This window comes from Bubalus kerabau, chromosome 16 (genome assembly GCF_029407905.1).
Source record: "Bubalus kerabau isolate K-KA32 ecotype Philippines breed swamp buffalo chromosome 16, PCC_UOA_SB_1v2, whole genome shotgun sequence".
Classification (NCBI taxonomy): Eukaryota; Metazoa; Chordata; class Mammalia; order Artiodactyla; family Bovidae; genus Bubalus; species Bubalus kerabau.
In genome coordinates this window covers 76,059,130-76,077,117 of record NC_073639.1, presented here as the reverse complement: position 1 = coordinate 76,077,117, position 17,988 = coordinate 76,059,130, and the positions used below count along the sequence as shown (strand labels likewise).

Here is a 17,988-nt window from a genome sequence, read left to right as displayed (position 1 = left end):
CGGAATCCATTTCAAAATTCAAAGGAACTTGGTTTATTATGCCAAAGCCCTGGGTTAGGAAGATCCCCTGGAGAAGGGAAAGGCTACCCACTCTGTGTTCTGGCCTGGAGAATCCATGGACTATAACCCCTGGGGTCGCAGAGTCAGACCCAACTAAGCGACTTCCACTTTCACAGGGTGTTTTTTAGTTATGTGGGTGGGACTACGTGTGTTTTAGTGCCTTTTAAAGACACTTTTATTTAATAATAAGGTTTTACACCAGTTAGGATACGGAGGAAGAAATGCTTTGAGCACTGAGGAGAATCCCAAACATGAAGTCTCACAAACATTTTGCTGGGATGGCAGGAAAATGAATGTTAATTTCTGATTTAGTCGAGATTCTTTGAGTAACTTGTGATAAAACTCTAGTTTAAAGCTAGTTGAAGCAAATTAAGTACTTCCTTGACTCACATGACTGGAAATTCCAGGGCATCTTACTTTTGAGCATGGCTTGACCCAGGCTTCTGCAAGAGTCAGGTGGACAAAAGGACCTCACACTCCCATTGTTGCTTAGCACCCCAAAGCAAGGAAGCAGGTGTTTTGGTGCCTTAAGCAGAAGGCTCCTGGGACAAGTTCTGTTTAAATTAGTTGGGCCTGGGTCTCAAGTCCATTCCTGACAAGTCAGCTGCCCAGGGACAGGGAGCACTGGCCAGGCCTAGGTCACATGCCAGATCAGAATGCATGGTGGACAGTTTGACAAGGCCCACCTGAGCCATGCAGGGTGGCATGCAGCTGGAGAGAGGGATCTGTCCCCAGCAGCAGGAGGACGGGGAGCCGGGCACATGACCCCGTGTCCACTTTGCTCCGCTCTCGCTTTGGAGGAGGGGGTGTCTTGCCTTAGCATGTACAGTGTCAGTTACTGTTGTGTCTCACGTTGCTGTCTTGGCTCCTGTGCAGTTGAAGGTACTGACCGACTGTGTGGTGTTTTCAAGCCTTTAACGAGATAGGCGGATACCAGGAGCTAGAGAGCAGGTACCCGGAGGCCAGGCCGACCGTCACCTGGGAAGGGAACTGGACTGCCCCCATGGAGTGCTTCATACCACGTGCGGACGCCTTCCATATTTTCCGAGACGCTGCCACTGGAGACATTCCCTGGCCTGGGGTCGTCCTCGGCCTCTCCACCATTTCCTTGTACTACTGGTGCGCCGACCAGGTGAGGCGGCAGGTGGCGCCACGGGCCTGCGGGGGGCGGGGGGGTGGGGCACCGACCAGGTGAGGCGGCAGGTGGCGCCCACGGGCCTGCGGGGGGCGAGGGGCACCGACGGGCCTGCGGGGGGCGGGGGCTCTGCAGCCTCAGGCAGGCTTCCCTCCCAGCCTCAGGCGGTGCCCAGACGCCGCAGCGCCATGCGCTGTCTAAAAGAGGTCTCTAAAATTTGGGAAAAAAGTTTAATGTGGCAGTTAAAAAAGGTGGTGGTGGAGGACTTCCTGGTGGTTCATTGGTTGAGACTCTGCCTTCCAATGCAGGAGACATGGGTTCCACCCCTGGATGGGGAACTAGGATCCCACATGCTGTTGGGTATGGCCAAAACACTTTTAAAAAACTTTTTAAAATGTAGCATGTTTGAAAAGTAATAATAAAATAAAATTTAAAAAAGGGGTCTCTCTCCCAGTCCCATCTGTAGCACAGCACCTGTTTTCATTTCTTCTTCTTCCCTCTCATTATCTGCAAAGCACAATTTTTTTGCTCATGAAAAATGTCAGTTTTCCTAAAAATTAAATGCTGCTAATCAGTATTTCAGTTGGATTTTTTTGTCAGGACTCAAAGCTTACTCTAAAGATGACATGGTTCTATCAGTGGTCGATCACTGAGTTGTGAAATGTTCATACAGTGGAAAGGCAATAAAGAGAAGGAAGTGCAGCTGCACAGCACACCGGGAGCGAGCCTCTGGAGCAGAATGCCAGGGCTGTGCGGTCATGCTCACCGAGTGCAGCACGGGCAGCACCGATTACCTCGTTTCAGCCCACACAATTAAGTAGCAAAAGACTAAAGAAAAGCAAGGAGGAAATAAGATGGTGGTAAAGCAGTCATTTCTGAAGCAAGGGGAAGAGCTGAGGTTAAAAAGAAGCGCACGTGACAGAGTTCTCAACAATCATTGAAAAGTGGAAATGACCCAGATATCCACCAAGGAGTGAATGAACAAAACGCGTGCCTGTGTGTGGGAATATTATTCAGCCATAAAAAGAAACGAAATTGTTACATGCTACATGTTTGATGAATCTAAGAACATTATGCTCAGTGAAAGAAGCCAGGCTCAGCAGTTCACCTGTTCTATGATTCCTTTTATATGAAACATTCAGAACAGGCAAATCCATGGAGACAAAAATCCAATTAGTGCCTCGAAGGGGACGAGTGGTGGAGGAATGGAGAGTGACCACTTCTGTGGGCCTGGGTGTTGTTCTGGGTCATGAGAAAGTCTTGACATTGGAAAGAGGTGGCGATGGCGCGACATCGGGAGGCACCAACCACTGCTGAACTGTTTACTTTAAATGGTAATCACAGAGGCTTCCCCGACAGGCCAGGGGCTAATACGCCTCATCTCCAACGCAGGGGGCCCAAGGTTGATGCCTGGCTGGGAAACAGATCCCACATGCTACACAGCATGCCCAAAAGTAAAAGATGAATGGATAGTTATACGCTATGTGAATTTTACCTTAATATTTAAAAAAAGGATCACGGAGAGAGGCTTCTGGGGTTCCGCAGAGTTGCACCTCTTGAATTTGGTGGTGGTTCCACGGTAATGGAACTACAGCGCTCAGTAATGTGCTATAGCATACGTCCGTGTGTGGTATCACAGTAAAAAGGTTTAAGCCTTTTACGAAAGGAGTTGTCGCAGATAGCTAACCCGAGGTTGAAAATGAAGAACAAAGTGGGAGAACTTGCCCTACCAGATATTTAAACATCGACAAAGTTGCAGTAACGCAAGCAGTTTGAAATTCCCAGGAATCGACATACAGACCAACCGAGCAGAGTAAAGAGCTCAGAGACAGACTAAAATACTTGTAGGGATTTAACATATGTTCTGGAGGCTCCACCAATCAACAGGGGAGAGTTCCAGTGAATTAAAGACTTAATTGTGAAAAGGAAACCCATACTCTAATAAGGGAAGGCAACGCTGGTGAATACTTTCTTAGTTGTGGGGAGTGTAAGTCACAGCGATTTGACCACATTGCACGGAGGGTGTTTTTAACAAAGATGCCCTAGACAAAGTTGACGGATGGTGGGCCAGAGGAGACCGTTAGAAATGTTTGCCAAGAGCCGGAGACTAATAGCAAACCCGCAAGAAAAAGACACTCCAGCAGCCACACAGCCACGGGGGCAAAAGACAGCGACAGGCAATTTGTAGAAAATGAAATATAGCCCAGTATTAAAAGGGGAGTGCAATTTAAAACCACAATGAGACTGGCAAAAATCACGAAGCTTGATGATGGCAAGCTCTGGGGAGGACGTGGATGTATAGGGATCCTCGTGCGGTTCTGGTGAGAGTGCAGATCGGGGTAGCCTGCTCTGGGGGACTGCGTGTTGAATCAAATCAGGTATGCTGTGCTCTGTGACCAAGTAGTCATGTTCCCCAGAATGCACCCCCAGATCCTCACCAGGTTCACAAGGGACCACGTGAGGCCTTGATGGCCGCATCGATCGTACTGAGGTGGGAGGATGAGACCGGCTTGGGTGGCGGGGGAAGCTAACACCGAGGACTGCTTCGCATCTGTCAGCCGCGGGGCCGCCGTGCCCAGAGCCGCACTGACAGAGCGCGACCTGTGCGGACTGGAGGGCCCGGAAGCCGGAAGAGGAGGGCCGAGCAGCCGGAAGAGCGCCGGCGCCCTGCGTGCTCTGTGATGCGGCGCAGCCTTGTTGCTTGTATTCCTCCTCTTCTGCTTATCACGTGTCTCGTTATGCTGCCTGGCCTCGAAGACAAGAAAAATCCTTCTGTAAAAGGTAGAAAACAGGCTGGAACCTAACCACCACAAGCAAGAAACCCCCATACTTCACAAAACCAAGATGTTAAGATACCAAACACAAAAGACGCATATAAGGAAGTAAAAGTGGACCTGAAAACATGAACACACAATTTCATCAAAAATGACCAGTGAGATTTAAAACTCAAACTCCTGGAAATGCAAAATATCCTTGTTGAAATGTAAAATTCAGTAACTGTTAAAATAACAGATTAAACATAGCTGAAGGAAAGAGTTAGCAACCTGGAAGAGAGAACTGAAGCAGTTGCCCTAACAGCACAAAAAAAGTGTGAACGAGAGACTGTGACATGGATGACAGAATTGAAATACTTCCTTCAAATTCCAGGAGGAAAAAGGAGAAGCAATATTTGAAGAGAAAATAACTGAGAATTTTTACAGTCGTTTTAACAGTAGGACTCTTCAGATTCAGGAATCACAGTGACTCCCATGCAAATCTACACAGAGTCACCTCTTGGTGAACAGACTTAGCAGCAGCATAACCTGAGGGAGAGGAGGAAACCTTTCGAAGGACTGAGGAAGATGCCCACTTTCCATTAGGTGCCCAGCTAAGTATTACTCAGAAGCGATCAATGCAAAGAAATAGAAGAAAACAACAGAATGGGAAAGACTAGGGATCTCTTCAAGAAAATCAGAGATACCAAAGGAACATTTCATGCAAAGATGAGCTCGATAAAGGACAGAAATGGTATGGACCTAACAGAAGCAGAAGATATTAAGAAGAGATGGCAAGAATACACAGAAGAACTGTACAAAAAAGATCTTCACGACCCAGATAATCACAATGGTGTGATCACTGACCTAGAGCCAGACATTCTGGAATGTGAAGTCAAGTGGGCCTTAGAGAGCATCACTACGAACAAAGCTAGTGGAGGTGATGGAATTCCAGTTGAGCTATTCCAAATCCTGAAAGATGATGCTGTGAAAGTGCTGCACTCAATATGCCAGCAAATTTGGAAAACTCAGCAGTGGCCACAGGACTGGAAGAGGTCAGTTTTCATTCCAATCCCAAAGAAAGGCAATGCCAAAGAGTGCTCAGACTACCGCACAATTGCACTCATCTCACACGCTAGTAAAGTAATGCTCAAAATTCTCCAAGCCAGGCTTCAGCAATACGTGAACTGTGAACTTCCAGATGTTCAAGCTGGTTTTAGAAAAGGCAGAGGAACCAGACATCAAATTGCCAACATCCGCTGGATCATGGAAAAAGCAAGAGCGTTCCAGAAAAACATCTATTTCTGCTTTATTGACTATGCCAAAGCCTTTGACCATGTGGATCACAATAAACTGTGGAAAATTCTTCAAGAGATGGGAATACCAGACCACCTGATCTGCCTCTTGAGAAATTTGTATGCAGGTCAGGAAGCAACAGTTAAAACTGGACATGGAACAACAGACTGGTTCCAAAGAGGAAAAGGAGTTCGTCAAGGCTGTATATTGTCACCCTGTTTATTTAACTTATATGCAGAGTACATCATGAGAAACGCTGGACTGGAAGAAACACAAGCTCGAATCAAGATTGCCGGGAGAAATATCAATAACCTCAGATATGCAGATGACACCACCCTTATGGCAGAAAGTGAAGAGGAACTCAAAAGCCTCTTGGTGAAAGTGAAAGTGAAAGTGGAGAGTGAAAAAGTTGGCTTAAAGCTCAACATTCAGAAAACAAAGATCATGGCATCCGGTCCCATCACTTCATGGGAAATAGATGGGGAAACAGTGGAAACAGTGTCAAACTTTATTTTTCTGGGCTCCAAAATCACTGCAGATGGTGACTGCAGCCATGAGATTAAAAGACGCTTACTCCTTGGAAGGAAAGTTATGACCAACCTAGATAGCATATTCAAAAGCAGAGACATTATCTTGCCAACAAAAGTTCGTCTAGTCAAGGCTATGGTTTTTCCTGTGGTCATGTATGGATGTGAGAGTTGGACTGTGAAGAAGGCTGAGCACCCAAGAATTGATGCTTTTGAACTGTAGTGTTGGAGAAGACTCTTGAGAGTCCCTTGGACTGCAAGGAGATCCAAGCAGTCCATTCTGAAGGAGATCAGCCCTGGGATTTCTTTGGAAGGAATGATACTAAAGCTGAAACTCTAGTACTTTGGCCACCTCATGCGAAGAGTTGACTCATTGGAAAAGACTCTGATGCTGGGAGGGATTGGGGGCAGGAGGAGAAGGGGACAACAGAGGATGAGATGGCTGGATGGCATCACTGACTCGATGGACATGAGTCTGAAATAACTCCGGGAGTTGGTGATGGACAGGGAGGCCTGGCGTGTTGAGATTCATGGGGTCGCAAAGAGTCAGACACGACTGAGCGACTGATCTGATCTGATCTGAGGGCAAAATAAAGTCGTACTGGGACTATCCTGGTGGTCCAGTGGCTGAGACTCCACTCTCCCAATGCAGGGGGCCCAGATTCAATCCCTAGTCTGGGAACTAGATCCCACATGCTGCAACTAAGACCCGGCACAGCCAAATAAATATTTTAAACATAATAAAAGTAAAGGCATAACCGTCCCTAGATACTGAATGAGGTGCATAAGGGAAAAGGAGGTCCTGGAGAGCAGAAGGGATGGTTATAGAGATGCTGGCCAGCACATGCACAGATCTAAAGCAGTGCCTGAAAGTCATTGTAATTATGCTCATGGGAAGTAAAACAGAACGGAGCTAAACTCGGAAACCACAATTGGAGTTAAATCTGTCTGTGCGCCTGAAATTGTTGAGTGTGCGAATACTGGTTTTCTTTAGATCTGAAGTTGTATCCATGTTAAAATGTTACAGGTAATTATTAAAAGCATTAAAGTAGCATCTCTAACTTCCAAACTAGTAAAGAAAATGATTTAAGAAAAAATTTTATTTAAAAAAGAGGCAAAGAAACGGACAGAAGGAAAACTGTTTTCCTTTGCCTACCGCTGTGGATGGTGACTGTAGCCAAGAAATCAGAAGACTGTTGCTTCTTGGAAGGAAAGCTATGACAAACCTAGATAGTATATTAAAAAGCAGAGACATCACTTTGCCAGCAAAGATCTGTATAGTCTTTCCAGTAATCATATACAGATGTGAGAGTTGAAAACTAAGGAAGGCAGAGCACCAAAGAATTGATGCTTTCGAACTGTGGTGCTGGAGAAGACTGGAGAGTCCTTTGGACAGGAAGGAGATCAAACCAGTCAGTCCTAGAGGAAATCAACCCTGAATATTCATTGGAAGAACTGATACTGAAGCTGAAGCTCCACTACTTTGACCACCTGATGTGAAGAACTGACTCATTGGAAAAGACCCTGATGCTGGGAAAGGTTGAGAGCAGGAGGAGAAGGGGATGACAGAGGATGAGATGGTTGAAGGGCATCATTGACTCAATGGACATGAGTCTGAGCAAACTAGGAGATGGTGAAGGACAGGGAAGCCTGGTGTGCTGCAGTCCATGGGGTCGCAAAGTTAGACAGAACTCACTGACTGAACAACAGTGCCCGCCGTTTAAACAAGAGTTCACCCATCGCCCCACTTAGTGACACATAACCACCTGCGCGAGTGCTCAGGGCTTTCTGCATGCAGCGCCTTCATGCCTCACGGCTGTCCTGTCCTCAGAATAAGAGTTGGCTTCAGCCCCAGCCCTCCTCCCGCCCCTCGCTTAGAGCCCGTGTCCTCTGTGCGCAGGGCTAAGGAGAAAAAGGAAGTGCAGCCCAGCAGCCCAGCAGAGGCCCCCAGGGTGCCGGGGGGCGGGCAGCAGGATGACGCCTGGCCCCCTGAGAAGCAGTGCCTGTTGCATGAGGCAGGACCACTCTGGGGTTCTTCCTTCTACTAATAAAGTAATGCATTTGGAAAAGCAAGAAAGCATTAGAGAAAAACAGGAAAATCCTACCCGTCAGGATTAGCTGCTGTCGCCGCCCCGGTTTACCCCTGTGGACTTTCTCTAAGCACAGAGTCACGGTGTCAGCGCCTCTGCTGCACTCTGTGCCTTTTAGTCAGCGTCATGCTCCGAGCGTTTCTCCCCATTATTTCAGTATGCCTTGAGCACATCATTTCAGCTCCTACAGAATACTGCCTCTTCTTGATGCAGCGGACCACGTCTGCGTGTTCTTTCTCACGTGCTTCTCCATCTGCCCGCGCGCACTCCTGCTCGGGCTGAGCGCACACCGCCTCTTAGAGCGCCATGACACGGGCTGTGACGTGCCCCCAGGAGACTTTGCGTGTCAGGGTCTGCACTGGTTGGTTTCTGCTGAGACGAGTGAGGTTGGCCCTAGCTCTGAACGCCCATTTGTTGCGAGGGACACACCTGTGCTGGGACTGATGTCCCGGGCAGAGGCACTCTGTGTCCTCTGGGCGGGAGTCTTGTCCTTGCCGGGGGCAGCTGGTAAGTGCCGCACCGCTGCGCTGGGCGTGCAGCTCTAGCAATGAGGCCAAGGGCAGGCTGCCCCCATCCGCTCGGGCAGCTGTGCGCCCAGCAGGACGCGCTGCTCTGTCACACGTGTCTCCTGAGGCCCTGCGTGCCCCGGGGCACCGGATGAGTGGGGTGAGCGGTCGGCACCCCGCTTCCCGCCCCAGGGCACCCCCTGCTGCTGCTGCAGGTCCCAGCCGTCCTGTCCTGTCTGTGCAGAGGCGGCCCAGGCTCACACACTCTGAGAAAGCACCCCCCCCCACGCCGCCCCCACGTTTCCTCTGCAGATTTTCGTCCAGGGCTGCCTGGCAGGGAAGAACTTGTCCCACGTGAAAGGCGGCTGCGTCTTGTGCGGGTTCCTGAAGCTGTTGCCCATGTTCAGCATCGTCATGCCAGGAATGATCAGCCGTGTCCTGTACACAGGTAACTCCTGCTCTGCTGTGCTCGTTCACACTGAGCGACTTCCTGGCTCTCTGGCCTCGGGAGGGCCTGGGGCTGTCAGGTCCCCTGCAGCCTGCTGGTGTCAGGGTGCCCCAGGGTGCTTTCTTGGGGGCCCATGGGTTTAGATGAGGGGTGTGGCTGAAAAGAAGTCTGGCAGGGACCGTGGAGGTAGGTGGCAAGAGAGAAATGGCAGAGCGGCAAATCGGCAGGGGGAAGAGGCTGACCCTGCCTGCAGCCGCTGCTGGGCCTCTGTGTGGGGCTGAGGCCCGGCCTCGGGGAGCTCACCGCGGGCATCACTGTGCGGGCCCTCCCGGGTGCCAGGTGCCATCACCCCTCTCAGCCCAGGGGAAGCATGTGTGTGGAACCCCAGAACAACCCACGTTCTTTCCATTCAGCACCACGGAAACGTCCCCGCTTCCCTGAACAAGCCGTCCTAATTTTGTGATGTCCCTCACCTCCCCTTCAGCCCTGTTTTACTGGTTGTGCTGCCTCTTGGCACTAGGTTTGTTTACCCCTTAAACCTTTATGGGGAGAAGGGCATGGCAGCCCACTCCAGTATTCTTGCCCGGAGAATCCCACGGACAGGGGAGCCTGGCAGGCTGCAATCCGCGGGGTCGCATCGAGTCGGACATGACTGAGCGACGAACACGTTCTACACCTTTATGGCGCACGTACTCTGCTGGCGCGGCCACTGGGGCAGAGCCGGCCGCTCCTGTGGAGTCTTCTGCCGCAGTGTCCGACAGCCCCGGCAGATGAAGGGGCAGGTGCAGGAGACGTGGCTCAGCATGGTCCAGCCGCCAGTCTGCCCTGGAGACGTGCTGCTCTTAGCGCTGACTCCTTCCAGTCCCAGCAGAGAGGCGTGCTCCATCTCCGCATCCCAGGTCTGCTCTCTGGCTGTCAGGCGGCGCTTTCTGGAGCCTCATAGGTGGTGTCCCCTCAGAGGGTAGAAAACAGGCCCCATGGGACTTCCCTTGTGGCCCACTGGTTAAGACGCTGCCCTCCAGCATGGGTTCGGTCCCTGGTCAGGGAGCTGAGATCCCCGGTGCCTCTCAGCCAGAAAACCAAAACATAAACAGAAGTAGTATTATAACACATTCAGTAAAGACTTAAAAAAATGATCCGCATTAAAAAAAAAGTCTGTAAACTATATAAAAAAAATTAGTCCCCTCCCCCGTGCTCCCTAGGACCCCAGAGTCCCCTGGGCTTGGCAGCCCTGCCTCCGCAGCCCCTCTGCACAGCACAGACCACCCCACCTACTGAGGAGGAAGACTGGGCAAAATCCTGTGACTCCTGGACTCTAGAGGTGGCTTGGGGGGCGGTGGAGGGCTGCAGGACGCAGGAAGAGCCAGCCTCCCTCGCCCACGCCCCCCACCCCCCACCTCTACCTACCCACCAGGTGCCCTGGGGACTGCACTTGGGCCTGGGAGGCAAGGGGCCTGGGACCACTTGTTCTCAGTCCTAGAAAGAGCCAGACTCTGCGATGGTATCCACACGCCTGGGATTTGAATAGAGCCAGAGGGGCGCTCAGCACGAAAGCTGGGCCTCCACCCGCTTCCTGGGAGAGGGTGGCTTTCCAGTAACGCGAAGGCCTCTGGCCTAGATTCTGTGTCTCAGGCGGCCAGAGCTGGGGTTTGCATGCCCCCACGTTGGAGGTTTGTCAGTCTGGTCTGCTGTGGCGGTCCCCGTGTTTGTTTGGGCTCTAGACTGAAAATGATGTGCGTTTTACTTCCTTCAAGCTGGTCTTCTCGCAGTCTCTCTGTTGTGAGTTGACCACCAGTGGCGCCAGGCTTCCAACCTCCAGCCCAGAAAGCCCCGGAAAGAGTGCTTCCTTTCTGCGCCTGGGCATAAATGCCAGGCGAGTCTCAGGGAGCCCACTTGAGTGGCAGGGGCCAGTCCCTGTGGGGGAAGGCGTGTCCAGAATGGCCAGGGGCCCGGGGGCCCTTCTCGGACCACACTGAGAGGGACTGGGGGCCTGCTGGCCGGGGGTGGGGCCAGGCAGAGGACAAGCCGCCCCTTGGTTTTCCCGTGCTCCCCTGACCTCCCCTGTGAAACTGCTTGCTCTCCGAGTGAACCCAGGCCTACCTGCCTCTTCCTAGTCCACGAGGATTCCTCGTTTCTGCTTTTCTCTCAGGTGGTAGCTCTTTATGGGATTTGAATAGAGCTCTCGATGGCCCATCACTTTCCTTTATTTACTTGCCTTTGTCCACATTTCTCCCCAAATCCTCTGAAATAACAGCCCCTGCGAGACGAAGGGAGAAGGTCGAGTGGCCCTCCAGTCAGTGTGAGGCTGAATCATTGTTTGCTTTTCCAACACCCGACTGGGTCACCGGAAGGCTTGTTGGGGTCTCAGGGTTAAGCGGTGAACTGGCAGAAGCCCCGCCTCCCCCGACTTGCACCCTGAGCCCCTGGTGAGCCGGGCCCGTGCTGGTGCGACCGTCTCTCTTTGCAGATGAGGTGGCGTGTGCTGTGCCTTCAGAGTGTAAGAAGTACTGTGGCATCCAGGCCAGCTGCAGCCCCATCGCCTACCCCCTACTGGTGGTGGAGCTTCTGCCTAGCGGTAAGCAGTGGAGCTGCGCCCGGGGCCGGGAGCGGACGGTCCGGAGTGAGGGCCCCAGGGGAGGCGAGGCTGTGGCAGAGGCCCTCCGCGTCGCTGGAGCCTTGGGGCCTCCTCTTGCTTCCTCACTTGGACTCTCGGGTCTCACCAGCATTTGCACCCACCGAGCCTGTACCCTCCCCACCCTGCCACCACAGATGGTTCATGGAGACACAGAGGGGAGCAAGGTGGCATCCCGCTGGCAGGGGGCTTGGGCCAGTGGGACGACAGAGGGGTGGCTTTCCTCTCACCTGCTTCCCCACCTCCAGAGGAGCCGAGCCAAGAGTACAGGCTTCTTAAAATTCCACATTAGCTTTGTGTACCAGCAGGCCAACAACATGGAGACATTGATTCCCCTGAGATATGATGTAGACAATCCCACTGGAGGAAGCGCCAGCCGCCCCACAGCTCAGGAAGGAGGTTACCTGGCTTCGCCAGCTGAGCCTGTGTCTGTGCACGGGGGCTGCGGCCTGGGCCGTGGGGCAGTGGGAGGGCTGCGTGGCCCGGCCCACGTCCCTGATGACTCGGGGTGGGGGGCGCTGTTGCACGGGCCCTGTTACCCCCGGCTCTCCTGACTGCAGGAGGGACTCACCCACAGACGCCGCTGCCGCTGAGCAGCCTTTCAGCCAGAAGCGGAGCTCATCATGTTTACAGCTGGCGTCCGCTGGGCGCTGGCCCAGCGCTGGGCGCTGTCTTCACCTTAACCACAGCCCTGTGTGGGATGCACTTTTAAACCCACCTTGCAGATGGGAACAGCGAGGCCCAGGAGCTGTGTCACTTGCTTAATGGCCTGGCCCTCTGGGTCTCGTGTGTTAAAGGGGGACAGCGTGGTTTCCTTTCCACAGGGCTGCAGGGGGGCCGTCTAGAGTGACCACCCTGGTTATAAGGACCCAGCCGGAGACTGCGAGGCTTGTCACCGAGCAAGGGCAGGCTTCATGCACGGACCCATCTTGGCTGGACTGCCACCCTGCGCGAGATTCAGCGCGTGGGAATGCTCCTCGGCAGGCTTCGGGCACCTCCTGGGGCGGCCGGGGAGCTGGAGGCCCAGGCGGTGTTCTCCTCCCGCAGGCGTCCGCGGCTTGGTGGTGTCTGCCCTCTGGGCCTCGCTCACGTCCTCCCTGACTGCCGTATACAGTAGTGCCAGCGCTGTGTTCACCATGGACATCTACCCCCAGATCCGGCCCACGGCCACTAAAAAGGAGCTCATGATAACAGGAAGGTGAAGTACTCCTCTAATCTCACGGGTTTCTGCTGTCAGTGAAATGATGCCCCCGATAAGTCATTACGTGATACATTTAGGCTCTCAGAACTGACTCAGTAGAAAAGAGCCTGATGCTGGGGAAGATCGAAGGTGGGAGGAGAAGGCGATGACAGAGGATGAGATGGTTGGATGGCATCACCGACTCGATGGACATGAGTTTCAGTAAACTCTGGGAGTTGGTGATGGACAGTGAGGCCTGGCGTGCTGGGGTTCATGAGGGTCGCAAGGAGTCGGACACAAATGAGCGACTGAGCTGAACTGTGTATAGAGCTAGCGTTTTTACATGTGGAATGGTGCTGTTTGTTTTTTGTTGCAGTTTGGCACTGAAGATGTATTGCTTTTATAATCACAAAGGAAATTGTTTCCACTTGGGAGAAAATTAAGTGGTGAGCACAGTGATAATGAGCATAGTTTATTAACATACCCCCCAAAGTAGTCCTCATGAACGAGTGTGTGTTCATTATTCCAGGGTCTCTTTCAGTCCTCAGGACAGCCTTTAAAGGTAAATTTTAGTTCTTGTTCTTCCTATACAAATGGGGGGTAGTGGCTCAGAAAAGGGAGCTGGTCTGCCTGACCACGTGGTAAGCAGAACTCACCCGTCTCAGGGCTACACCATCAACCAGGAGGCCACAAATGCTGGGCATAAGGCAGGGGTACGAACATGTAGACACGGGCCTTGTCACCTCCGTAGGGTGACCCACCTCGAGCCCCACACACTGAACTTGGCCTGCGTTGAACCTCAAATGCTCTCTGCGCTCCGCGCCTCTTGCTCACTGTCTTACCTGTGTGACCCCTGCAAATTGAGTTTGCTGTGACATTTTGATTAGCATTTCACTCTTTAAAAAGCACTTTTGTGAGAAACTTTAAGAAACAGATACAAGTTTTATGTAAATTGTTAAAGAATATGGGGAGAAAGAGAAGACATACTCATTTTATAAAGCTCAAGATATTGATGCCAAAACCTAACAAGTACAGCACAGAAGAAATTAAAGCTAAAGCCTCGTCTCACTGTTAAATACCAATGCAAAAATAGAAAATAAAATAGTGGACACAAATCCAACAAAATACTAAAAAGAACAGAATGACATTTCATTGCCAGCTGTGGTTATTTTCCAGAAGTGCAAGAGTGGTTCAATATTAGAAAGTGTGGTAACACACCTCACCATATTAATGGATCAAAAGAGGAAAATCATATATATCCAGATGGTGAACAAGTATTTCATAAAGTAGGTACCTTTCAACCCAGTAAAATATATCTGTATCGCCCTAAAAATCAAGTCATGTCTGATGGAGCTAGAAAGAAACAAGGAGAGAATGTCCCTCCTCACCGCTGTATTTATACTACCACATGTGTGAAATCCAGTGTATCATACATGTAAAAGTAGACCTACAGGTGAAGCTAGCGGACAAAGACTTTGAAATAACCAGGATTAATATGTACAAGAAAATAGACGGAAAGAATTGGGAACTTTCCCAAAAAATTAGAATTTGTAAAAATGAGGAGGTCTAGAATTGAAAAACAAGTATCTGAAATTAAGAACTCAATGGTGGAGACTTCCCGGCTCGTCCAGTGGTTAAGAATCCCCCTCGCAATGCAGGGGAGGCAGGCTTGATCCCTGGTCAGGGACCCCACATGCCTCAGGGTAACTAAGCCCACACGCTATGAAGGATCGTATGTTACACAGAGACCCTGCGCGCTGCAGCGAAGACCTGACGCAGCTAAACAACTGAGTTAGAAAGAAAACAGTTCGATGGGTTAACAAGTGATTGGCTGAAGCAGAAGACACAGTAAGTGGCTTGAAAATGGGTCAATCAGCAATATCCAAAATAAAGCATGAAGGAAAAAAAGATGCACGGGGGACACAGATGAATGTAATACATTATGTCTCTGTAATTATATATGTGTGACCGCAGAAGCAATTTCGAAAAGATAACAACCAAGAATGTTCCAAATGTCTGGACAACTATCCAGAGATGCAAGAAATTCCACAAATCTCCGGCAGGATAGATACAAAGGAGACCATACCCAGACCGCGTGGTGGTGGAACTGCTGGAGATGGAGACAGGAGACCTATAGAGCAGCCAGAAGGAAGTGAATCGCATCGCCTCCAAAAGGGCGACAGAGACGCATAGTGGAGTTTTCAGCAGAAACTGTAGAGGCCGGGAGACAGTGGAATGACATCCTCAAGTGCTAGGAACACACTGCCCACCTGAAATTCAGTACCCATCAGAATAGCCTCTGGAGTGAAAGTGAAACAAACATGTTTTCTGATAAATGCAAGTTGAGAGAATGTATTCCATTGGAATTTCATGATAAGAAATACCAAAGGAAAAGACTTTGATGCTGGGAGGGATTGAGGGCAGGAGGAGAAGGGGATGCCAGAGGATGAGATGGCTGGATGGCATCACTGACTCGATGGACTTGAGTCTGAATGAACTCCGGGAGTTGGTGATGGACAGGGAGGCCTGGGGTGCTGCGGTTCATGGGGTCGCAAAGAATCGGACATGACTGAGCGACTGAACTGAACTGAACTGAAAGGGGAGTCTTAGGCTGCAGGAAAAATAACCTGGATGGAAGAATTGACCTTCAGAGAAGGATGGAGAGTGCCATAAAGGGGGAGTATATGGGAAATGGGAGAGAGCGAGTGCTGACATCAGTAAGGAAAAACGTCCGTGGGAACAGCAGCACAGGGGAGCAGAACACACCGGGAATCCCAGAGGGAGCGAGAAGGGGCTGCATGGAGTGTAAACAGCCTCAGGTTCTCTGGTACCAGACTGAGGCGTGTCAAGGGTGCATGTGTGGCCTCTAGACTGAACGATATAAGGACAGTTCAAGGATGTGTAACAAGTCAGTAAAATACGAACTAGCCAATAAAATATTTGATTAGCCCAAAGGAAGTCAGAAGAATAAAAATTAAGTGAAAGGCAGGTTGAACAGAAAACAATAGAGTGATTTCCCTGGTGGTCCAGTGGTTAAAACTCTGTGGTTCCAATGCAGGGGGCTCACGTTGAATCCCTGGTCAGGGAACAGATCTCACATGCCTTGAGGTGTGGGGGGAAAAAATAAAAGAAAAAAATAGGCTGTGTACATGTACCACATATTCTTTATTCATTCACCTGTTGATGAACATTTAGGCTTTTCTATGTCCTGGCTATTAAAAACAGTGTAAAGTGTACAGCGATCTCTTCAAGGTAGCGATCCGTGTTTCCTTTCGATATATACCCAGAAGTGAAATCGCCAGGTCATGTGGTATTTCATGCAAAGATGGGCACAATAAAGGACAGAAATGGTACGGACTTAACAGATGCAAAAGATATTAAGAAGAGGTGGCAAGAATACTCAGAGGAGCTATACAAAAAAGATCTTAATGACCCAGATAACTACGATTGTCTGATCACTCACCCAGAGCCAGACATCCTGGAATGTGAAGTCAGGTGGGCCTTGGGAAGCATCACTATGAACAAAGCTAGTGGAGGTGATGAAATTCGAGTTGAGCTATTTCAAATCCTAAAAGATGATGCTGTTAAAGTGCTGCACTCAATGTGCCAGCAAATTTTGGAAAACTCAGCAATGGCTACATGACTGGAAAACGTAAGTTTTCATTCCAATCCCAAAGAAGGGCAATGCCAAAGAATGTTCAAACTACCACACATTTGCACTCATCTCACACGCTAGTAAAGTAATGCTCAAAATTCTCCAAGCCAGGCTTCAACAGTACCTGAACCATGAACTTCCAGATGTTCAAGTGGGATTTAGAAAAGGTAGAGGAACCAGAGATCAAATTGCCAACATCTGCTGGATCATCAAAAAAGCAAGAGAGTTCCAGAAAAATATCCATTTCTGCTTTATTGGCTACGCCAAAGCCTTTGACTGTGTGGATCACAATAAAGTGTGGGAAATTCTGAAAGAGATGCGAATTACCAGATCACCTGACCTGCCTCTTGAGAAACCTGTATGCAGGTCAGGAAGCAACAGTTAGAACTGGACATGGAACAGACTGGTTCCAAATAGGAAAAGGAGTATGTCAAGGCTGTATATTGTCACCCTGCTTATTTAACTTATATGCAGAGTACATCATGAGAAACACTGGGCTGGAGGAAGCACAAGCTGGAATCAAGATTGCCGGGAGAAATATCAATAACCTCAGATATGTAGCTGACACCACCCTTCTGGCAGAAAGTGAAGAAGAGCCTCTTCATGAAAGTGAAAGAAGAGAGTGAAGAAGTTGGCTTAAAACTCAACATTCAGAAAACTAAGATCATGGCATCCAGTCCCACCACTTCATGGGAAATAGATGAGAAACAGTGGAAACAGTGAGAGACTTTATTTTCTTGGGCTTGAAAATCACTGCAGATGGTGACTGCAGCTGTGAAATTAAAAGGCGCTTGCTCCCTGGAAGGAAAGCTATGAGCAGCCTCGACAGCATATTCAAAAGAGACAGTAGTTTGCTGACAAACGTCCGTCTAGTCAAGGCTATGGTTTTTCCTGTGGTCATGTATGGATGTGAGAGTTGGACTATAAAGAAAGCTGAGTGACGAAGAATTGATGCTTTTGAACTGTGGTGTTGGAGAAGACTCTTGAGAGTCCCTTGGACAGCAAGGAGATCCAACGAGTCCATCCTAAAGGAAATCAGTTCTGAATATTCATTGGAAGGACTGATGCTGAAGCTGAAACTCCAAAACTTTGGCCACCTGATGCGAAGAACTGACTCCTTGGAAAAGACCCTGATGCTGGGAAAGATTGAAGGCAGGAGGAGAAGGGGACCACAGAGGATGAGATGGTTGAATGGCATCACCAACTCGATGGGCATGAGTGTGAGTGAGCTCTGAGAGTTGGTGATGGACAGGGAGGCCTGGCGTGCTGCAGTCCATGGGGTCAAAAAGAGTCAGACACGACTGGGCGACTACTTGAACTAACCTGAAGTGGAGCTCTCTTTTTGGTTTCTTGCGGAGCCTCCATCCTGTTTTCCGTGGCGGCTGCAGCAGTTCACACTCACAGCAGCAGTGCCCCGCGTTGCCTCTTCTCCCCTCCTGGCCAGCGCTTCACCTCTGGTCTCTCTGACGGCAGCCGTTCTCACGGGTATGAGATGGCATCTCACTGTAGCTTGTCCTTTCCCTGATTAGTGATGTTGAGCACCTTTTCATGTACCTGTTGGCCATTTGAATATCTTCTTTGGAAAACTGTTTATCAGGCCCTTTGTCCATTTTTAATTCTATTATTACTGCTGTTAAAGTTGTCCGAGTTCCTCTTCTCTCTGATCAGAAGTCATCTATAATTCATAGTACTGCTCTGTGTATGTA

The 17,988-nt window shown here is 50.1% G+C and overlaps 1 protein-coding gene across 1 annotated transcript in view; it reads left to right on the top strand.

The window, feature by feature from the left end:
* Window positions 1–17,988, top strand: part of LOC129629805 (sodium/glucose cotransporter 1-like) — a 47,889-nt gene that overhangs the window by 21,861 nt on the left and 8,040 nt on the right. Inside the window, exons 8-11 of the mRNA XM_055549969.1 lie at window positions 972–1,192; window positions 8,680–8,815; window positions 11,283–11,390; window positions 12,495–12,645. Of these exons, the coding sequence (XP_055405944.1) occupies window positions 972–1,192; window positions 8,680–8,815; window positions 11,283–11,390; window positions 12,495–12,645 (616 nt within the window). The remainder of the gene's footprint in view (window positions 1–971; window positions 1,193–8,679; window positions 8,816–11,282; window positions 11,391–12,494; window positions 12,646–17,988) is intronic.